At 45.9% G+C, this 24,188-nt stretch overlaps 1 protein-coding gene across 1 annotated transcript in view; it reads right to left on the bottom strand.

Moving 5' to 3' along the window:
- Nucleotides 1-24,188, bottom strand: part of FFAR4 (free fatty acid receptor 4) — a 35,639-nt gene that overhangs the window by 1,885 nt on the left and 9,566 nt on the right. Inside the window, exon 2 of the mRNA XM_075352297.1 lies at nt 598-726. Coding sequence (XP_075208412.1) covers nt 598-726 — 129 coding nt within the window. The remainder of the gene's footprint in view (nt 1-597; nt 727-24,188) is intronic.

Here is a 24,188-nt window from a genome sequence, read left to right as displayed (position 1 = left end):
CTTCTGCCTGGCTGTCACACTGTTTCCAGGTCCGCTCATTAAAACTCATGAATATTCACTGCTTCCTCAATAACACGGACATCTTGGAGAAGTCTGTATTTGGGGTCTATGCACAGACATTAGGTGTCCGATATGGACCCCAAACTTTACAGTTCAGGTTTGCCTATCTCTAGTGACTATACAGATTTAGCACAACATTTATGCTGTGTGACACCAAGCAAAGGAGCCATCACTCGGCGGAGAATAGAGCTGGAGTGGTAGAGGATTCAGTACTACAAATAATTCTTCAATTTCATTTGTTTATCAATTCAATTGCTGATTTCTCATTAAAGGAGGAACAGTCTGGTCATGTAAAGGTATTGCTGAATTTGTCTATGAAAGTGCTACATGCACATATAGATAGTTTGGGATGTAAAATCCTGCTGACAGAATCCTTTTAATTGCTTTGGAATCTATAGACAACATCTAGTTTCCAAAATAACCAGTGCAGTTGCAGTTGTGCTTTCGGAAGATAAAATTGCCCACTTTCATAGCATTTATGTATTAGATTAGATTTCTAAAATTAATTATAAACCAAAAGATTAACAATTTAATTACCTTGAAGATCTTGGTGTAACTGATGATAATACTTAATCCTGGTATCAAGAAATCCAAAAGTATGAATGAAATATCCCATGCAATTTCTTCTGCAACCGTCGGCCAAATAAGAGTACAGACCTGGACGTCCTGCCGGGCACAAATGAGAATATGAAAGCATTGCAGATCAAGTACCATTCTCATTAGGATGTACAAGAGAAAGTAATGAAAATACAAAGGTTTGGTAATAATGGTAGACTTGGTTACATGAGTGTTGGCCAACCTGTAAGGGGTACTTCTCACATAGTGAGATCGCTGCGGAGTCACAGGTTTTGTGACGCACCAGTGACCTCATCAGCGATCTCGCTGTGTGTAACACTAAGCAGCGACCTGGCCCCTGCTGTGAGATCGCTGATCGTTACACACTGTTCTGGTTCATTTTTTGCTCGTTGGTCTCCAGCTGTGCAGAACACATCTGCGTGTTTGACGGCGGGAGACCAACGAGCACCAACTCTGTGTAAGCAGCCTATGCTGGTAACCAGGGTAAATATCGGGTAACTAAGCAAAGCGCTTTGCTTGGTTACCCGATACTTACCCTGGTTACCAGCGTGAACCGCTTAGCGCTGGCTCCCTGCACACGTAGCCAGGGTACACATCAGGTTATTAAGCAAAGCACTTTGCTTGGTCACCTGATATTTACCCTGGTTACCAGCGTACACCGCTTAGCGCTGGTTCCCTGCACACGTAGCCAGGATAAATATCGGGTAACTAAGCAAAGCGCTTTGCTTAGTAACCCGATGTGTACCCTGGCTACGTGTGCAGGGAGCCAGCGCTAAGCGGTGTACGCTGGTAACCAGGGTAAATATCAGGTAACCAAGCAAAGCGCTATGATTAGTTACCCGTTATTTACCCTGGTTACCAAGCACAGAGTCGCTGGTGGATGGTGGCTGGTAACTGGTCGCTGGTGAGATCTGCCTGATTGACAGCTCACCAGCGACCATGTAGTGACGCAGCAGAAATCCTGACCAGGTCGTATCGTGGTCGGAATCGCTGGTACGTCTTTTAGTGAGACGATACCCTAACCAGCTAGTTTCTAGATATCCTATGAGAATCAGAATGGGATTTGGAAAGTGTAAAACTCATGCACAATGGATATGATTGCAGATCGTTCATTGCCTATTCTGTGATACACCGAACAATATGGTTCGCAGTGGTTTTCTCCATTCATTTGTATGAGAAAGTAGTTGGGATACCAAGATGTCCCTCCAACAACACTATGGGGGCTAGTTTGACTAATTCAAGTTTACCTTTTACGTAAAGAACATATCGTACCAGAAACTATATATCTATGAGAACAAATATTCAATTAAACTGAATTAAGGGTCTAGATGTGGGGTCACATTCTGATCCTTTTTGAATGTATGGCCAAAATTAGTAGCCTTCCCATTAATGTCCTTGCATGTCATCTTCTACATTCATAAGCCATTAGAAAGCAATGAACATAGTCAAGACACCCAGGCCTCATGTACAAGATGGTAGTACTGATCCATGATGTACAAAAACCATAAAACGATGCCAAATGACTGCCATGGGTCCATGCCATACTCTAATTTTATACAGAGGCAGAGATGCAGCACTGAATGTAGGAAGTTTCCACACTGGCTGATTTGATTATTTCTAATGCAGAAAGATGGAGTCAAAAAATACCTTAAATGACACACCTCTGTGTGACAGGTGTGTGACGTGTGACATACAGTCATGTGGTTTCTGGCCATAGAAGGTCACAGCGTTTGGCTGCGCAGAATGCTCCCTGACTTTCCATTGTTCATGTTGTCAGTATTCATTGGTATAGGTAACTTTGTGTTGAGTTCATTTCCCCCCCTTTTGGACCCAGCAGGCGCTCGCCTTCCACCCAGCTGCTGATCATCAGCATTATCTTGGCACTTAATACTCCTACCTTTCTTTGGACTGGTGCTGGTGATATTTTCAGTTCATTCAAGCCTTAGTTGCAAGCAGATGGCTTGTAATCCTCTGTGGCACCGTTGCTTAAAACTTTGCTGAACTTCTACCTGTGTCATGTGTAGATAGGTAGTTCATGCAGTTTCCCTCTGTGTATCCTCCTCATGTCGTCTATAGATTTTAGTGGGGTTGATGATGAGCTCATTCCATCCATTCCCTATTTAGGGCCCAGTACTAGGGATATCTAGGGTCAGGTATCCGGCTCGGCGCTATGGTAGTGAGGGACCCCAGGGATCAGCAGTAGGCTTGGTCAGGGGTCACTATCTTGCCTTTCCCTAGACACAGGGTTTCCCTTCCCTTTCTCTGCTTGTTTGGTTCTTACCCATACCTAGCGTGGCACTCTGCTAGGGTAAAATTGTTTGAAAAGTAATAGGTGATTTTTAGATCCTTTTGATCACTGAGCTCAGTAAAAATATGAAAAAAATGTCATCACGTACAGTTTTTTTTCACATACGCTGACTCCATAGACCCAATGGGCAACAACTTTTTCCACAGCTCGAATTAAATGATTTAGTCAGCAACTTGGTGCTTCCTAAACTTCTGCAGAACTTTTAGGCTCAAGACTAAAGCAAAAGAACCTGCCAGCTCCTGGTACCTGGTTTTCATGGTACCGAATCAGTGAAAAGGAATTCCTTCCAAACTTTTATCATGACAGCGCTCTAGTGCATTGCAATGATGTTCCAGGGCTGAAGGAAAAATTTAACATTGAGTACAAGGTGAGCGAGTGGAGACTCTTCATGGATTTGTCGCGGGCGGAGGAGAGGACGCTGTGCTCTCCCACTGCTCGGGTCCGGCTGCTGCTGCCGCTGCTTGGTGGTGGCTCGAGTGGTGGGCCGGATCCCGGGGACTCGAGCGGCGTTCCTCGCCCGTGAGTGAAAAGGGAGATTTGATTGTGGGGGTTTGGTATTGTCCGTGACGCCAGCCACGATTGTGGTGATAATGGTGACACCACTGCTGCTCTAGATGGGGATCCCGGGAGCGGTGACAGGGAGCAGCTTTGTTGTTAGTTCTCCCCTCCGTGGGTAGGGGGTTGGTTGTCCCGGGGCCCGGTGATGGGGTAGGGATGGATTGCAGGCGGGTTACGGGGCCTGGCGAGGTGCAGGGTCACGGGGGCAGCGCTGTGCCGCACGGCACTGTGGTACTCACTCAGCCAATGATGTACACAGAGTCTCCGGTAAAACAAACGGCTGGATGGACGGGTCCCACAGACGGCTGCGGTGTTTCTCCTCCCGGCAGGTTGATGGTGACTGCCTTTCCCTACACCTGTGTAGTGTGTACGGTTCCAATAGGTTCCCACCGGTAACCCGCTCCCCAGCTTGAAGGTTGCTGAAGGAGCCCTTTTTGCCCTCAGGCTCTGGCCCTGGGAACTTTAGCCTTGGCGGTGACTGTGTTTCCCTCTCTCGGTTGGACTGTTGCCTTCTGTTGGGACTTGGCTGCTGGGAAACCCAGGAGGTTCCCTTCGCTAACGGATTTGGCAAATTCACGGCGACTCCTAGCCTTGCCGGGGTCCGTAAGTCCCTGCCGAATGGTGCTGGCTTCTCTTTGCGTACCGGTCCGGTACCGCCGGGCCACCACCTGTCCACGGTCCTTACGGCTAGCTCCAATAGGCCACTCCTGCAGACGGTCACCACCGTCTGCCAACCTTGCTGATCCGTCCGGGCCACACACCCGGACCAACTTCAGTCTGCTCAACTGCTACTTCCCTCCTTCCACTTTTACTTCCAAAACTGAACTCCTTACTTTTCCCGCCTCCAGGACTGTGAACTCCTCGGTGGGTGGGGCCAACCGCCTGGCCCACCCCCTGGTGTGAACATCAGCCCCTGGAGGAAGGCAACAAGGGTTTTTGTCTGACTTCGGTGTGCCTGACCGGGAGTGTGGGGTGTGTTGGTGTTGTTCTGTGACGACCTGGCTTGTCCAGGGCGCCACAGATTAATCCCAAAAAAGCATGAAAACTGCTAATGCGCAATGGCAACGAGTATGCTTCACAGTTTGTAGGGCAATTGCGCTTGAAGGAAAGCTATGAGAATTTAAACTTTATTATCAAGTAACTTAAAGGGGTTGTCCAGGCTTTTTTTATAATTTGTGTTTGGACCTAGGCGGCAGAATGCTGACAGTTTGTAATTTACTCCCTGTAATCATTCTGCATGGTTGCCTAGATACAAAACCTGGTGGTGTGAGAAGCTCTCTCCTGACATTAGTGTTTTCCTGTCTGGAGTCTGGTTGTAATGTTATAAACTGGACATCATGCCCAGACCCCAACAGGCCTGCCTCCCTCCACTGTACAAGCACTAGAAGCGATTCAGCACCTGCACAGTAGCCTATCTATGGCTGCCATTGCACTGTGTAAGTGAAAGGCAGAGCTGGACTAGGGGGTGCAAGCAGATCTGTGAACTCTGATCGGACTGAGCTGTCCAATCAGCTGTGATGCAGAGGGACCATCCAAGTACGAGTGCTGTAACTATACAGATCCAGCTCTCCTGTCAGCTGATTGGACAGCTCAGGCCTATCAGCTGTGTCAGCGCTGACAGCATTCAAGGATGGTCAATATATGGTGTTCTGAAAGTTCTCTCTTTGCAACTTGAGCAAAAAGGAGGATACACAAAGTACACATGCTTTTTGTGTGAATGGGACAGCCGGATAAGACTCATCACTGGAGTCTATAAAGTTAAGGGGGTGTTACACGCAGCACCCGCCCCCGTCGTTTGTGCGTCACAGGCAAATCGCTGCCCGTGGCGCACAATATCATTAGGAGCCGTCACACGGACTTACCTGCCTAGCGACATCGCTGTTGCAGGCGAACTGCCTCCTTTCTAAGGGGGGCGGTTCGTGCGGCGTCACAGCGGCGTCACTTAGCGGCCACCTAATAGAAGCGGAGGGGCGGAGATGAGCGGAACGTAACATCCCGCCCACCTCCTTCCTTCCGCATTGCCGGCGGCCGCAGGTAAGCTGCAGTTCGTCGTTCCCGAGGTGTCACACGTGGCGATGTGTGCTGCCTCGGGAACGACGAACAACCTGCGTGCTCAACAATCAACGATTTTTTAAAAAGGAACGACGTGTCAACGATGGACGATTTGGTGAGTATTTTCCATCTTTAGTGGTCGTTCGTGCGTGTCACACGCAACGACGTCACTAACGATGCCGGATGTGCGTTGCGGAATCCGTGACCCTGGCGCTATATCGTTAGATACGTCTCTGCGTGTGACGGGGCCTTTAGCCAACAAGAACATCTTTGCAACCTGATCTCAAGGACTTACTTGCAGAAAGTTTTGATGATATCACTAAAGTTCTCATGCCATCACTGCACACTAAGCTTAGACTGATGTGGCAGTTTGTGAAAGCTCTACCGAAAGAAGGAGAAACTTTTAAGTACCTGGGTAGCAAGTTTCAGGGACTGTTCGGAGCAAAACTGAAGGAAGGCATTTTTGTGGGTCCAAATATTCAGCAACCCATGAAGGACGACATGTTGGCAACAAAAATGAAATGTGTTGAGAAAAGGGCTTGGGATTCTTTTAAAGATATCATGAAGAAAGTCCATCATGGAGAACATGCCTAAACATTTCAAACCCTTGAGTTGTGTGATGAATTTGAAGTTACATTTTTTACATTCCCATTTGGACTACTTTCCTGTAAACCTTGGTGCTGTTAGCGAAAAGAAAGAAGAAAGATTTCATCAGGATGTCAAGGAGATGGAACGGAACGTCAATGCCAATGGAGATATACGGTAATGGGAACTTGATGGGGAACGACTGCTGGATGCTTCACAGAGAAGATCCGCAGGCTTGCTATAAGAGAAAAGATATCACAAGATGCTTTGAAGAGAAAAGGAAAGGCGCAAGAATTAATTTCCAATAAAGTTGCAGAATGAATGTTCACTAAAGTTTTAGTTATATTATGTACATTTTTGGCTACAATAAAAAATTTTCTTGTAGTATGTAATTTCATGCTCGTTTTGTGCAAAATCCATATGTGATAGTTAAAAACAGAAGTAGTTTTTTTTTGTTTTGTTTTTTTTTAATCAGGGCATAACAAAAGTTATTGGATTTGAAAATATTTTCATAACCCCAATTTTGCATACCTGTGTAATTTTTGGCATTTGACTGATATGTGAATAACTAACCTCTAAAGCCTGCTTTACACGAGACGATAGATTGTGCGATAGCACAATCGATCGTACCCGCCCCCGTCGTTTTTGCGTCACGGGCAATTAGTTGCCCATGGCGCACAAACTCGTTGAACCCCCGTCACACATACTTACCTTCCGGACGACCTCGCTGTGGGCGACGAACGTCCACTTCCTGGAGTGGGCGGGACGTTCGGCGTCACAGCGACGTCACACGGCAGGCGGCCAATAGAAGCGGAGGGGCGGAGATGAGCGGGATGTAAACATCCCGCCCACCTCCTTCCTTCCATTAAGCCGTCGGGTGCCGCGGGAGGCAGGTAAAGCTGCTGTTCATCGTTCCCGTGGTGTCACACGGAGCAACGTGTGATGCCACGGAAACGATGAACAACCGCCGCCATTTTAATTAAACAATTTTATGAAACCTAGCGACGAGTACACGACTCACGATTTGTGAGCGATACTGCGTCGCTAGGAGGTGTCACACGAAACCACGTCGTGCGCTATGCCGGATGTGCGTCACGAAAACCGTGACCCCAATGACATATCGCACAATCTATCGTCTCGTGTAAAGCCCGCTTAAGGTTGAAGAAGCATTGCAATTTGAGAAGAATACAGTGCAGCACCAAGACACCATATTATCAGCCACAGCTGTGATATACAAATCTGTGGGTGCCCCATATGGGTCACATTGTGAACTAACTTTCTAATTCACCATTTTGATGGATGAAGGTCGAATATAGGTCAAAGATTTCAGACTTATTTTAGAATAAAAAAAGTGATTGAAAGTTTTTATTGGTTACGTGACAAAAGATCTGTTCTTCACAGTGAACAAAACCTAATATTTATCTGTGATTATGTTACACTGGTCACTGCGGGGCCGGAGACCTATAAGAGGAGAATCACAAAGCCGATAATGAGTTTACAGGAAACCAGAGCTGAATAGCAGCCTGATTACCCGGAGCTGTGCGAACACTGAGACGTGTGCTCACTGTGGACTGCGGCTGTACTTCTTACTCTACGATAATCAACCCACAATGTCCACAGACCTCTAGTCATTACATTTACCTACCAAAAATATAAGACGTCTGAGTCATTTCAAGGTTCCCCCAAAAAAGTACCTAGTACTGGCGACTTTCCTCATTTCTATTATTAAAATGATTCTTGAAGTTAAAAGCGGTTCTGAAAACGTATCCCCGGCCTTTAGCTACTTTATCCACATTAAAGGTCCCTGTGCACATTAGAGCAATGTGTTTCCATACTTACTAATGTTGGCAAAAAAAAATCACAATCAATATTAAAAATTGCAAAATGTCTATTTTTTTATAAACACTGACCGCTGGGGCTTTTTTAGACTCTAACTTCCTAATATTTTTGGAAATCCACAACAGTAAAAATTAACAGACCAGAGCTTTTGTATTGAAGAATAAAAAAAAACTGAATTATATAATGGGTCATTTTCTGGTGATAGCCACCCTTTTAGACCCACCACAAGGAACATCTGGGAACACACCCAACCCAAATGGGGACACTCACAATTGTTAATTTTGGACATGGTTTTACAAAGTCCTGTATCATTTGTGACCCTGTACCCAGGACGTTCCTGGCAAAATTAGGTTGGCACTGTGTGCTACCTTACTAGCTCTCCTAAGTCAGATTGGGTCAAGGGAAGGGGTGTAACGATAGCGGTCGCAGAGATTGTGACTGCGACTGGGCCTAGCAGGGTTAGGGGCCCGATACCCGCCCTGCAAAGAAGCAGCCAGCTCCTCTCTGTGAGAGAGGAGCTGCACTGTTACAGCTGATCACCTGGCCGCTATGGGGTCTCTCACTGCTGGGGCGGATGGTAACGCAGCTCAGCTGTTGCAGCTCTCCACAGGAAGAGCTAGGCCCCAGGGAGGATGTTGAGAGTAGCTGTCCACCCCAGTGTGGGAAGCGCGGGGCACGGGAATGATCAGGTGACACAGCGGTTGCAGTTATAAGGTGTTTCCTCACTTAGTTACTCCTGCCGATGGACTGCCAGATTCCGCTGTGTTGGGCTCTAGACGATCCTGGATAGTTCGGGGGCCGGTACCGGAGGGATACTCTGTTGTGCAAGTCCCTGCGACTTGAAGCTACACAGGGACCCGAGTCCTTGGGGTGGTTATGTTTCCCGTCTCGTATAGCAGGCAGCGCAAGTCCGTTGATGGGCCGCCTATGGTTATGGCTCCTGGCTCTATATGCTGCTTTGCCTTGGGCGCTGTTGTGGGCCAGAAGACTTTAAATCCTCTGCCCAGTAGATTCTGCTGGCAAGCCATGAAGTGCCCACCAGCCTAGGGCTCCGCACCCTGAGATGTGCACCGGTCCTGAGGGAGTTATTAGCTCTCCCCTCAGCGACCGTATTCTCCTGCGTCTCACTTGGTTCCCGGTGGTGTCGAATCTCTCTTGTGTGTGTCTGTGGCTCCTACTCCCCAGATCAGTCGCCCCGCCCACTCAAGCCCCAGAGTTAGTGGGTGGGAGGCCCCAGACGATATGGTGAGCATCCTAAATGACCCTACCCTAACCCCGTCCTGGTGAGAGGGCAACTGGCTTATGTGTGATTGTGGATGTTGTGAACTGGCACCGACCTCCTCCTTACCCGGTGAGATCTCTGGTGAGATTCAGTACCCAGTGGCGACTGAAGCCGGCGCCACATATACTAGGGGGGACAAAGATAAAGGCATGGGATGGGAAACTTTTGTGCTGCTGGAAAGAGGCTCTTTCCCTCAGCACCCAGCTGAGGGAAAAATGTATAGCGGAGCATGAGGAAGGTGCGAGCTGAGGACAAGAAGGATATCAGAACATAGGTATACTGGGTGCTGATAGAGGGATTTTAGAACATGGGAAACATGAGTGCTGAGCGAAAGAGCCAAGTGTCAGCGACACTATCCTGTACCCCAAGTATCGGCGTCATTATCCCATACCCCGAGTGTCGGGGTCATTATCCCATACCTCGAGTGTAGGTGTACAGTTGGTTGGGCCCAAGTCCAAACTTTGCATCGGGGACCATCAAACTCTAGTTACGCCAGTGGTCAAGGGGAAAGAAGGTTTGGGTATGTTAAACTTCAACACCTAATCTATTTGATCTCAAGAAAAATTAGCCTCTAGCAGAGGTGTCTAACAGTGCAGTACTCCTGTCTCTGTATTGAAGACTCATGTAAGCTCAATCCCACAGAGTGTACAAGTCTAGAGGAATAGTGGTCAGCCAAAGGAGCGATTACTGTACGAGCACGTATAGAAATAACAAGGCATTTGAGCCAGCACACAGCTCCAGATACTGAGAGCAGAGAGAAGCCACAATTAGGAGACGTCCTCTGAAAGCTACCGGGCTGGTCATTTACACCAGGTAAGATAAGTATTGAACATGTCACTATTTTCTAAGGCCCCGTCACATGTTGTGTTTCCAGTACGTGTGGTATCCGCTGTTTGGTTTTTTTTTCACGAATGCCATACGTACCTGTGATGGTGGGATATGGTGTACTGTGTATCATGCTTTGTAAGTTCATATTTTACGCTTGGTTCACTGTCCATTATTTGTATTGCTTGTGTGTACATTGTATTGTCTGTAGGTAATTACCCCCTGTAGTGTTCCTGTCCCTAAGTCTGGGGGAGGGGACCTGGGATCCACCTACTGAAAACTCTCTGCTTACCTGAGGGATTTGTCAGTCTGGCTGAGCAGGAGAAGAGAGAAGGACGAAGATTTATCCTCTGAGTAGAGGCTGACACCCCAGAGAGACTGAGACACCCCGATTTGCCTGTAAAAGGACTGCTGGAGGATTGTGACTCATCCCCGGGACATTTATGCCATTATTGGAATATTTTACCCTCTCTGTGGTGGATTATTTGATGGACATTCTGTATTGCATGGAATAAATATGCTTTGAATTGCTCACTCATCTCTCGCTCTGTTGATTGTGTGATATGGGAGAAGCACCCCATCACAGTACCCATTATAACCTATGATGCTTCGTACGTGTCTATTTTTTTCCGGCAGCACAGATGAAACTGCCAATACAAGTCTATGGGTTTTTGAAAAACAAGTACAGCACACAGGTGGAATTGTGTGCCATCCATGTGCTGTCTGTGTGTTATATTTTTAATATTTAAAGTATAGGACAGGTTTTGTAATTTCATTTTCTATATCCATACCAAAAAAACACGATGGCACACAGATGGCATACAAATCACATACAATTTTAAAAACGTACACACAGATGGGTGATAAAAATTAACATGTATGGTCAAAAAGGACTGTGCCACACACACTTGTTTTTCTACTGACATGTGAAGGGGGCTAAAGGTGTTATTGACATGAATTTCTCACCAGATGTCCGTAACAACCCATCCATTCCACACAGGCAAAGAACTCAAACAATATGTCCATAAATTAAGTTATGTGTAATAATGAAAAATGATACAGGGAAAAATTATTGAACACATAAAAAAGAGAGGTGCAAAAAGCCACGGAAAGTCATAAAACTAGCTGAAATCTATCAGTAATTAGAAAGCAATCCAGACACTTAATGAAAAATGTCAGCTGTTCAAACTGATGAACTGTAAAAAAAAAAGGTGTCTTAATACCAAGGTAACACACAAGAAACACCTCAAAATGGGTAAAACCAGTGAGCTGTCTCAAAATACTCACAATCTTATTATTAAAGCATACTGATGGCATTGGTTACAGAAGAATTTCTAACCTACTGAAAGTTTCAGTGAGCCCTGTTGGGGCCATAATCTGGAAAAGAAAAGAACATCATTTCAACATAAACTGGCCACGACCAAGTGCTTCCCGCAAGATTTCAGAATGAGGAGTAAGAGAATTATCAGAAGAGTTATCTAAGAGGCAAGAACCACCTGTGGAGAGCTAGCGAAAGACCAAGGTGCCACACAAGAAACACCTCATGATGAGTAAAAGCAGTGAGCTGTCTCAAAATCTTTGTAATCTTATTGTTGCAAAGCATACTGATGGCATTGCTTACAGAAGAATTTCTAAACTACTGGAAGTCCCAGTGAGCACAAGATTTCAGACAGAGGAGTGAAAATAATTATCAGAAAAGTTGACCAAGAGCCAAGGATCACCTGTGGAGAGCTAGAGAAAGACCTGGTATCAGCAGGTACAATTGTTTTAGAGAAAAAAATAAATAATGCACTCTCCCTCCATTGACAGTATGTGCCAGGTTTTGGCTTACAAATACTGAGGTAAAAACTAACCAAATACTCAATGTGTGCATGAGGCCTAAAAGATTGTGCAGTCCAACAGTGGAAAGACCATGATGGTATAAAATGGACAAGTGTAATGCAAAAAAATATTGCATTTCACCTGAATGAATGTTAGTGAGTGTTGCAGGTCAGATATGCAAATTTTTCCTCGGCTCTAATCGGATTTAAAAAAAAAATGTCAGCACGTTGTGAATTGGCAGCATATCTGGGATCACATGCACCCATACAAGTCTAAACAACATCGGACTGCACTCGGATGTCATCAGTATAGTCCAATATACGCAGAGACAGGCAAGGTAGAAGATGGAGAAATTTATCTCTTTATCATCTCCGCACCTGTGATCCGGTTCTCGCGTGCAAGCGAATCAAACCACAGTGGTTTGAGCCGGGTGTCTATAGCTCTCACATCGGATACCACATGCCAGTGTGATCACACCCTAAAGCTAACAAAAGACAAGACTTGACAATGCATTTCCTTTCAGAAAAGGACACAGCAAATGAACATGTGCTGGTTACACATTTAACAATAACCACACATTTACCCAGAAAATAAACAAATATATATATAATAGAAGGTGGCCCGATTCTACGCATCGGATATTCTAGAATTTACGTATTGTGTAGTTAATGTATGATTTTTCTTATATATATATAGATGTTGTTGTGTGTAGTTGCCAAGTGTTTGTGTAGGGCGCTGTACATGTTCTGGGTGTGCGGGGTGGGAGGGGTGAGAGCGGTGTTGTTTGTGTGTTGCGTTGTGTGTGGAGCGCTGTGTGTCTGTAGCGTTGTGTGTGTGTGGTGATGTGTGTGTTGCGCGGTTTCTGTGGGTGTGGATGTGGGGTGCGTGTGTGTGTTTTGGGGGGAGGTATGTTTTGTGCAATGTGTGTGTTGCGCGGTATGTGCGTATATTTGTGTGTGCCGCGGTGTTTGTGTGTTGGGTGTTGTGTGTGTGCGGCGTTGTCTGTGTATGTGTGGGTGTCTGTGTAGGGCAGTGTTTGTCGTTCCCAGTGTGTGTGTGGTGTGTTGTGCGGTGCGTGTGTGGCGGTGTGTGTGTGTTTTGGGGGGAGGTGTGCACCCCCCATCGTGGTCCACCCCCCATGCTGCACCCCTCATCGTGCTCCATCCCCCATGCTGCGCACCCCCCATCATGCTCCATCCCCCATGCTGCGCGCACCCCATCGTGCTCCATCCCCCATGCTGCGCACCCCCATCGTGCTCCATCCCCCATGCTGCGCACCCCCCATCGTGCTCCATCCCCCATGCTGCGCACTCCCCATCGTGCTCCATGCCCCATGCTGCGCACCCCCCATCATGCTCCATCCCCCATGCTGCGCACCCCCCATCGTGTTTCATCCCACCATTCTGGGCACCCCCCATCGTGCTCCATCCCCCATGCTGCACCCCCCATCGTGCTCCATCCCCCATGCTGCACTCCCCATCGTGTTCCATCCCCCATGCTGTGAACCCCCTATCGTGCTCCATCCCCCATGCTGCACCCCCCATTGTGCTCCATCCCCCATGCTGCACACCCCCCATCGTGTTTCATCCCCCCATTCTGGGCACCCCCATCGTGGTCCAACCCCCAAGCTGCACCCCCCATCGTGCTCCATCCCCCATGCTGCACGCCCCCCATCGTGTTTCATCCCCCCATTCTGAATGGGCATCGTGTGAGGGGGCGTGGCTGAATGGGCATCGCGTGCGGGGGGCGTGGCCTAGCGGGCATCGCGTGCGGGGCGTGGCCTAGCAGACATCGCGTGCGGGGGTCGTGGCCTAGCAGGCATCGCGTGCGGGGGGCATGGCCTAGCGGGCATCGCGTGCGGGGGGCGTGGCCTAGTGGGCATCGCGTGCGGGGGGCGTGGCCTAGCGGGCATCGCGTGTGGGGGACATGGCCTAGCAAAAATCGTGTGCGGGGGCGTGGCCTAGCGTGCATCGCGTGCGGGGGCGTGGCCTAGCGGGCATTGTGTGCGGGGGGCGTGGCCTAGCGGGCATTGCGTGCAGGGGGCGTGGCCTAGCAGGCATCGTGTGCGGGGGTGTGGCCTAGCGGGCATCGCGTGCGGGCGTGTGGCCTAGCGGGCATCGCGTGTGGGGGGCGTGGCCTAGCGGGCATCACATATGGGGCGTGGCCTAGTGGGCATCGCGTGCGGGGGCGTGGCCTAGCGGGCATCGCGTGTGGGGGGCGTGGGCTAGCGGTCATCGTGTGCGGGGGCGTGGCCTAGCGAAAATCGGGTGCGGGGGACGTGGCCTAGCGGGCATTGCGTGCGGGGGGCGTGCATCGCGTGCGGCGGGCGGGCCTGGCCAAACGGTTAATCCATGTGGGGGGCGGGGCCAGGCCAAGCGGCCAATCCGTGGGGGGGGGGCCAGGCCGAGCCCAGCGGCCAATCCGACGGTTGTCACTGTAAGGACACAATTTTGGAGCATTTTGGAGCAAGACAGACAGACAGACAGAATAGGGCAATTTATATATATATATATATATATATATATATATACAGTCATATGTAAAAGTTTGGGCACCCCTATTAATGTTAACCTTTTTTCTTTATAACAATTTTGGTTTTCGCAACAGCTTTTTCAGTTTCATATATCTAATAAATGATGGACTCATTTACATATTTTAATATTAATATTTCTGAATTGAAATGAGGTTTATTGTAATAACAGAAAATGTGCAATCTGCATTTAAACTAAATTTGACCGGTGCATAAGTATGGGCACCCTTATCAATTTCTTGTTTTGAACACTCCTAACTACTTTTTACTGACTTAAGGCCGCTTTACACACTGCGATATCGGTACCAATATCGCCAGCGTGCGTACCCACCCCCATCGGTTGTGCGACACGGGCAAATCTCTGCCCGTGTCGCACAACATCGCCCGGACCTGTCACACTATTTACCTTCCCTGCGACGTCGCTGTGACCGGCGAACCGCCTCCTTTCTAAGGGGGCAGTTCGTTCAGCATCACAGCGATGTTACAGCAGCGTCACTGAACCGCCGCCCAATAGAAGCGGAGGGGCGGAGATGAGCGGGACGAACATCAGCTCACCTTCTTCCTTCCGCATTGTGGCCGGGAGGCAGGTAAGGAGAGCTTCCTCGTTCCTGCGGTGTCACACGGAGCGATGTGTGCTGTCGCAGGAACGAGGAACAACTTCGTTACTGCTGCAGTAACGATATTTGAGAGTGGACCCCCATGTCACCGATGAGCGATTTTGCACGTTTTTGTGACAATGCAAAATCGCTCATAGGTGTCACACGCAACGGCATCGCTACAGCGGCTGGATGTGCGTCACAAAATTCGTGACCCCAACGAGATCGCTGTAGCGATCTCGTAGCGTGTAAGGCCCGCTTTACTGAAGCACTAAATTGGTTTTGTAACCTCATTGAGCTTTGAACTTCATAGGCAGGTGTATCCAATCATGAGAAAAGGTATTTAAGGTGGCCACTTGCAAGTAGTTCTCCTATTTGAATCTCCTATGAAGAGTGTCATCATGGGCTCCTCAAAACAACTCTCAAATGATCTGGAAACAAAGATTATTCAACAGAGTTGTTCCGGGGAAGGATATAAAAAGTTGTCTCAGAGATTTAAACTGTCAGTTTCCACTGTGAGGAACATAGTAAGGAAATGGAAGAACACAGGTACAGTACTTGTTCAGCCCAGAAGTGGCAGGCCAAGAAAAATATCAGAAAGGCAGAGAAGAAGAATGTTGAGAACAGTCAAGGACAATCCACAGACCACCTCCAAAGACCTGCAGCTTCATCTTGCTGCAGATGGTGTCAATGTGCATCGGTCAACAATACAGCGCATTTTGAGCAAGGAGAAGCTGTATGGGAGAGTGATGCGAAAGAAGCCGTTTCTGCAAGCACGCCACAAACAGAGTCGCCTGAGGTATGCAAAAGCACATTTGGATTAGCCAGTTAAATTTTGGACGAAGGTCCTGTGGACTGATGAAACAAAGATTGAGTTGTTTTGTCATACAAAAAGGCGTTATGCATGGAGGCAAAAAAACACGGCATTCCAAGAAAAGCACTTGCTACCCACAGTAAAATTTGGTGGAGGTTCCATCATGCTTTGGGGCTGTGTGGCCAATGCCGGCACCGGGAATCTTGTTAAAGTTGAGGTTCGCATGGATTCAACTCAGTATCAGCAGATTCTTGACAATAATGTGCAAGAATCAGTGACGAAGTTGAAGTTACGCAGGGGATGGATATTTCAGCAAGACAATGATCCAAAACACCGCTCCAAATCTACTCAGGCATTCATACAGAGGAACAATTACAATGTTCTGGAATGGCCATCCCAGTCCCCAGACCTGAATATCATTGAACATCTGTGGGATGATTTGAAGCGGCTGTCCATGCTCGGCGACCATCAAACTTAACTGAACTGGAATTGTTTTGTAAACAGGAATGGTGAAAAATATCTTCATCCAGGAACTCATTTAAAGCTACAGGAAGCGACTAGAGGCTGTTATTTTTGCAAAAGGAGGATCTACAAAAAATTAATGTCACTTTTATGTTGAGGTGCCCATACTTATGCACCTGTCAAATTTAGTTTAAATGCAGATTGCACATTTTCTGTTAGTACAATAAACCTCATTTAAATTCAGAAATATTACTCAGTCCATCAGTTATTAGATATATGAAACTGAAATAGCTGTTGCAAAAACCCAAATTGTTATAAAGAAAAAAGGTTAACATTAATAGGGGTGCCCAAACTTTTTCATATGACTGTATATATATAACAACCAATATGCTATAGGCTCTTAGTAAAAAAAAAGTTATATATGTATTCCTTTATTGGGCTGTTTTTGCAGTCCATTTTGCTTTTGGCTGCGCTATTGTTACTTACTTTAAATTGTGTTGCACAATGCTTGTTTAATTTTTTTCACCTCAATATATAACAATTCAGTCTCGGGCTGATTTTCCACTTGTAAATCCACCCCGAACTAGAGTGAGTCTGTGACATTTTTTAGTTACAAGAGAAAAAGTTTTGGTACCCTGTTAGCCAGTTGAAAAATAATTGATTGCTCTCAGTGAGAGAAACAAAATTATAGTTTTGTAGTTGTGATACCTTTTAATGGCAAAATAAAATAAAATGGTGTTACAAAGCAAGCTTTCGAGACATCTCAGGTCCCTTCTTCAGGCATGCTATGACAAAATATCTGAAGAAACACAAATATATGCACAAACAGAGCAGAGGGATGGTATAATAAAAGGACATTTAAATATACAAACACTAAGCTTAGAGAGGGAATCCTTAATTAGCTTTGATTAGTGGTGTGAAAGTTTTATTGTCCCAATATCCATTGAGGATCAGAGGCATGGTGCCCTAGAAGTCTCTGGAACAGACTCCTCAGATTTTGTAGTGGTTCATAAATCCTCCTGACAGGTTGAGTCCTGTGTACACAGAGTTAAACATTTTAATGAATTTGTATTCCCAGACCCTTCGATGATTTTGTGATCTGAAGTTGCCTTTTAATATGACGACTTTCATGTGGTTTATGTTGTGTCCTGAAGTACAGAAATGTTTGGCCACAAGTAAATGAGTTTTTTTGTCTGTAATTGTGTCGGTGAGTTTTTGTGACATATTTTAAAAATTTGCATCCCCCCAGATTGTATCCACTTTTCAAAAATTTTGAAAAGTGATGTAAAATTGCAAAAAGTTGCATGCAGCTTTTTTTCTGCAACTTTTTGAACACATATAAATATGGCAATTTCATAAAGAAATGTTAACAAGGAGCAACAGGGAAAAAAACACTTATTAATGTCAAAACAAAAGCGAATCTCTGCAAAGTGATCTAGTTTTAGGGAACTCTGAACTAGACCTAGGTCAATGACTAATTCTGTTTTTGCTATTTTTACCCAGGTATAGAATAATTACACTTCTCAACACTGAAATTGCAACACCAAAAAGAAAAAGTTGTGGAGCTATGGAAATCATAGGATGCTTAGACATGTTAATGATATACAAATGATGAAAAAGTAGAAACTCAATTTAAAAAACATCTCGATTTATTCAATATTTAGTATGAGCGCACTTTACAGAAATTTCTGCACTTAATCACCTTGATTGCTTTCAAATAAGGTATTAATGGTTAATTGAGCAATGTTCTGCTGTGCTGAATGCAGTTCTGCACAGAAATCATCAAGATCCACTGTTGGCAGCTCCCTTTGCAATTGTTGACCCTTGTCACGCTAGGTACGGGGAAGTACCAAGCGAATGGCAAAAGGGAAGGGAAACCTGTATCTAGGGAAGGGGGAGATGGTGACCTCTGACCAAACCTATCATTGGGCCCTGGCTTCCCTCACCACCCTAGCTAGATACCGCACCTATGCACTGAGGCAAATACCTGACCCTGACGTAGGCCCTAGGTAGGGAGCGGATGGGATAAGCACTTAGTAAACTCCACTAAGCTCTAAAGAAGACACAGGGATAACAAACAGGGGAAAGTGAACAAATAACTTATCTCCAGATGACTCTGGGAGAGGAACTGCAACAAAAACAAGGTTTCTCCACATGTATACAAGCCAACTGCTTGCACTGAAGACTTGTTCAGAGTATTAGAGGTATCACCAGTACAGAGTAAGGGAAAATGAATGTATATAAAGACACCAAGGGAAGTGCTGCTGAAAAACAGTTGAAAGGCTGAGTAATTCCACAGGGTCCTAAAGGGAAAGGGATGAAAACCAATCAGAAATAATAGGAGTTCAAGTAGCAGTTTGTGCAGCCAAACACTATGACCTTTTATAGCCGGACACCACAAGACTGTCTATCACCCGTGACATACCCATGAAACCTTGTTGACCAAGATGTGCTCGATGGGAGACAAGTCTGAAGATGCTGAAGGCCAATATAGTAAATTAGGCCATGCTGCTCACAGTAGAGCTAGCAATAAACAGCCTGAGGTTGCCGTGTTGAAAAATGGTTCCTGAGACACTTTAACATTCTATCATGAAGGCTTGAATGTGGTCTCCAGACCAATCTCCAGTTATCATTGTATCCAAGACAAAATCGGGACTCATCGTTAAAGAGAATAGACCTCCAGTCCAGCCTCCTTTGCCATCTTGTCCTGCACTATGAAAGCCATTGAGGTAGTTGTAGTGAGGCCAGTGGAACACCTGTAGCTGGATGTTTGTCTCATAGACCAACATTGTGCAAACGCCTTCTAATGGTTTTTGTAGACACTTTTTGATGTCTTAGACTTAAAGGGAACCTGTCAGCAGATATTTCGCCCAAAACCTAAAAGATTCCCCCTCTGCAGCTCCTGGGCTGCATTCTAGAAAGGTCCCTGTTATTATTGTGCCCCCTTTCTGACCAAAATAAAGACTTTATAAAGTGGTACCTTTTTGTATTCAGATTCTGTAAATGTGACACGGGGGCGGGCTGCCTGATGACCGTTATTCTGCCTCCTGCTGCTTTAGGCCGTCCCCCATCGCTGATTTCCATAGCTGTGGATGCCGCCCAGTGCTCTACAGGTCCCCGCGCATGCCCAGTGCCTATCTCTCGTGGATGAGCACTGTACCCAGTGTCACCGCTGGTGACGTGCGCACAGGCTTTAGATTATGGGCGGTGCTGTGATGTTTATTACCAAGCAACCGCCCATAATCGCGGGACCGCGCTTTCCCCCTCAGCGTCCTTCGTTCTGCGCAAGCGCGGTGCTGCTGACCCCACGTCACCTCCTTCCCATCTATTTCCTGCCTCAGGGCAAGATGGGAAGGAAGTGACGTGAGGTCAGCAGCACCGTGCTTGCGCAGAACGAAGGAGGCCGAGGGGGAAAGCGCGGTCCCGCGATTATGGGCGGTTGCTTGGTATGGTAATAAACATCACAGCACCGCCCATAATCTAAATCCTGCGCGCACGTCACCAGCGGTAACACTGGGCACAGTGCTCATCCACGAGAGATAGGCACTGGGCATGCGCGGGGACCTGTGGAGCACTGGGCGGCGTCCACAGCTATGGAAATCAGCGATGGGGGACGGCCTAAAGCGGCAGGAGACAGACTAACGGCCATCAGGCAGCCCGCCCCCGTGTCACATTTACAGAATCTGAATACAAAAAGGTACCACTTTATAAAGTCTTTATTTTGGTCAGAAAGGGGGCACACTAATAACACGGACCTTTCTAGAATGCAGCCTAGGAGCTGCAGAGGGGGAATCTTTTAGCTTGTGGGCGAAATTTCAGCTGACAGGTTCCCTTTAATATGTGATGTCTAATTTGACTTGCTGATCACTATGCACCATTCTTCAAATCTGATGAGTCCACTTGGCGCAACACCATTAAGAAACCTTTATGTGGGGACGTAACACAGGTTCTGCCCCCAGGATTATGGTGTAGGGTGGCATAATGTATGGTAGCCAGACCCTTCTAGTCTTCATTCCAGGTAACTAACAGCTTGGTGTTACATTAATTTGGTTGTGGAACCTATGATATGGCCATTTCTCCAAAAAGTTGTGCAATTTGGGATCGTCGTGGGACGTTGTGTGGATTACATCGGCTCTGTGGGGTTGTTTTTGGGGTTAATTAACTGGTGAAAGAGGGTGTGTTGGTATCTGTCAGTTTTTACAAACAACAGCTGTCATTACCCCCTTTTATTACCCCGATTGCCACCCCCCATCGCAACTGGGATGAGCTGGGAAAATTGCCAGGATTAGCGCATCTAATAGATGCGCCAAATCTTGGCTGGCTGGATATCAAAATTGAAAGTGGACCGCACACTGGATCTTTTAATTATGTATTTAAATAATTAAAAATAAAATAAAAGCTGTATGGGGTCTCTTGTATTTTGATACATAGCCAAAATAAGGCAAACAGCTGGGGACTCCAGCCTGTAGCCATCTGCTTTATCTGCGCTCAAGATCAATATACAGGAAACCCTACGTCATTTTTTCAATTTATTTTTACACTCTGCTTTCTGACCCAGACAGCTAGTGTGAGGGCAACCAATTACAGACATCGCCACAGAGGGTGGGCGGGGAAAGAAGTGAATATTCATGAGATCTAATGAGCGGACCCGTAAGTATTGTGACAGCTGCAGGGAAACTCAGTAAGTATAATTCTCTTATTTTAATCCTAGTAGTATTCAGACAATATTATTCCCCCCAAACTAAATATGAGTCAGAAATGCATCTAGGCATCTTCCCCATGCTGTTCCCATTCAGTTTCAGGACTTTTCCATCCATTTCAGCATTTTTACAGCCCTCCCAGACTTACATTCAAGGTCTTCTCGAAGATTATTTGAGTTTCCCATTCACTTGCATAGGGTTTGTTATTCGTGACTAATACACGAATAGTTGAAATGATCCGGCTCAAATTATCCAAACCCAAATATTTTACTATTCACTCATCTCTAATTGTTACCCTTTTGCTTGTTCAGTGTATGCTCCATTTACCGGAGATTTTCTGCAGCTTCTCTTTCAGGTCATCCATTGCCCTTACCACTGTCCCTCACCACCTACCTTGTGTGACCTCTGGCAATGTAATGTCTACATAAGAAAATATAACAATTTATGTAAAAGGGAAGTGTTTATTCTTTCAATTTATGAGCTTTTCCCATGTGATTAACCTTTCAATTGATTTATATAGAGGATTTTATCATGCTATGTAAAAGAGAACTGATTAGAAGATACAACGGGAGCTTGACTACCGTCCAACCCTTCCGGCAGGTCGGTAATATCTACCATTGTGAAATCTAAAGATCGGAGTGACAAATGTGTATGAAAAATAAAGCTAAAGTAAACCCAATCGTTATGAGTCATGACTGGGAGCATGTGGATCAGTAAATGGATTTATATGTCTTGTATATGTACCAGGAGTGAAACTTCTTACTAAGTAAATAGACGTTATGAAAAAGAGAACCCCGAAGCTGTGTGTGACTTGGCACCATGACAGAGTTTAGTGCGTGTCAGTGTCAGTGGCTACGTCTTGTTTCCCGATATCTGACATGCACATAATCCAAGTGGCATCAAGAGCTCCAGAACTTAACTCTTTGAGGAATTTCAAAAAGTTTATGGTCCACATCAGGAAACTGTGCAAAAGAAAATGGCCAAAAAACATCTACTGTAACATCTCTATTTTGTATAAATTATGTATGAATAATACCATATTTTATTTTTTTATTTGTAAAGAGATGAATAGAGATATGGACATGTGCGACACATGAAAGGCAGGGGCGGACATATCATTGGTGCAACCTGTGCAGCCGCTCAGAGGCCCAAGAGGTTAAGGGGTCCATTACCACCTCCAAAACAGGTGGAATTATCCATTTTGATGAGTTATTGGACTGAAAAGGGCCGACAAATTGTTCTTGGACAGGGGTCATTTTCTGTTTGTGTCCGTCAGTGATGAAAGGTAACTAGAGTTGAGCAAATCAATGGGAAATACTCGTAATTTAACAAGTAACCGGAATTCTGCACTATTTTCTACTCAAACGAATAGTACGGCATTTGGGTTACTCATTACTTTGCGAGTATTCCCCATTGATTTGCATTACACACGCTATTCGGAACGAATACGCGAGTATTAGACAGTGTTCGTTATGAGTATAGGGAGTACGAATAGTTAGGTACTCGCTCAACTCTAAAGGTAACCTTTCTTGGCAATCCAAAATCCCTCTACGACAACGTCATAGACAACAAACCACCCAATTTTGCCTCCATATGATGGCTGTAGGGCAGAAGAAGTAGGGTATCCTGTAGCTGTGGCCATATGCAACCAAGATTGATAGTTGAAAGGTATCAGGAATAAGAAGATATCACTTGACTTGTATTTAAACAACAGATGTTGAACTCAGAATTTAAAGGGGTATTCCCATCTCCAAGTTCCTATCCCAATATGTAACAGATGCAATAATAATTATAAAAGCAAATACCTCCAATTAGAAATATAGTGTAGTTCTCCTGATATAGCCATGTCTCTTACCTCGTGTGCAGGGCATTGTAGTTTAGGAATCCATGGTTACGATTACCTCTCATATAGTTAGTTGATCGCGGTCGTACCCATGGATACCTAGGCTGCAATGCCCTGCACATGAGGTAAGAGACATGGCTATGGTATGGGAGAAAATTATTTAAAGGCAAAACGAGAATAGTTAGATAAGTGAACGAAAGAGGTAAGAGTCCCGGTGCACCACCTACTCCGCGTGTTACTACACGTTCAGCTACTTGAGCCCTGCTGAGCCATGGAGGGGATCATGGTGCAGACTTGCGGTGAAGACCAAGATAAATCCAAAGGAGAAAGAAAGTCGCACTCCAGATGATCACCATATCACTCCGTCTTTATTGCAGGGGAAACATGAGGGTACAAGCCATACAACGCCGGACGACGGCGTGCCGTTTCGCTAGAACTTAGCTTTTGGCACTGGACCCGTGGAAGCTAAGTTCTAGCGAAACGGCACGCCGTCGTCCGGCGTTGTATGGCTTGTCTCACCCTCCCCACCGCTTGTACCCTCATGTTTCCCCTGCAATAAAGACGGAGTGATATGGTGATCCTCTGGAGTGCGACTTTTTTTCTCCTTTGGAGTTAGATAAGTGAGGTGAGATGATAGGCCAGTCTAAAGAAATACATTTTAGGGCATGCTTAAAACTGTGAGTACTGGGAATTAATTAAATTGTCCTGGGTAGTGCGTTCCAGAGATTTGCACAGCTCGGGAGTGTGAGATTCGGATTACAGAGGATGTCAGCGTTAGGTCATTAGCGGAACAGAGGGTGTGGGTAGGGTGATAATCAGAGATTTGGAAGGAGATGAAGAGCAGTGCAGAACTGTGAAGAACACTATGGGGAAGAGAGACGTTTTTATTGAACTCTATAGTAGATGGGCCACCAGTGCAATAGCTGGCACAGGATAGAGGCGACCAGTGCAATGGCTGGCACAGGATAGAGGCATCAGTGTAGTGGTTTGAAAGGAATATGATCCTGGCTGCTACTTTCAGAATGGAGTGGATAGAGGAGAGTTTAGTAAGAGGGATATCGATGAGTAGATAGTTGCAATAGTCCAGACGAGAATGAATCAGAGCAACAGTAAGAGTTTTTGCAAAGTCAGAAGAGGTCAAATTCTTAGCTCTATCTAAATATATAGGAAAGTTTGTGCTTAAATCTAGGTCTAATTTAACTCGTTAAAAATCAACTAACTTAAGCAAGCGGGAGGCAATAAGATGCAAATGCAAACACAAGCTTGCAGACCAACATGGATCATAATATCTTTGAACAAGTGAGATGACCTTAAAGTATCAGGGATCAAGTGATGAA

The sequence above is a fragment of the Anomaloglossus baeobatrachus genome, chromosome 5 (genome assembly GCF_048569485.1).
Source record: "Anomaloglossus baeobatrachus isolate aAnoBae1 chromosome 5, aAnoBae1.hap1, whole genome shotgun sequence".
Classification (NCBI taxonomy): Eukaryota; Metazoa; Chordata; class Amphibia; order Anura; family Aromobatidae; genus Anomaloglossus; species Anomaloglossus baeobatrachus.
This window is presented reverse-complemented; position numbering and strand designations above follow the sequence as displayed.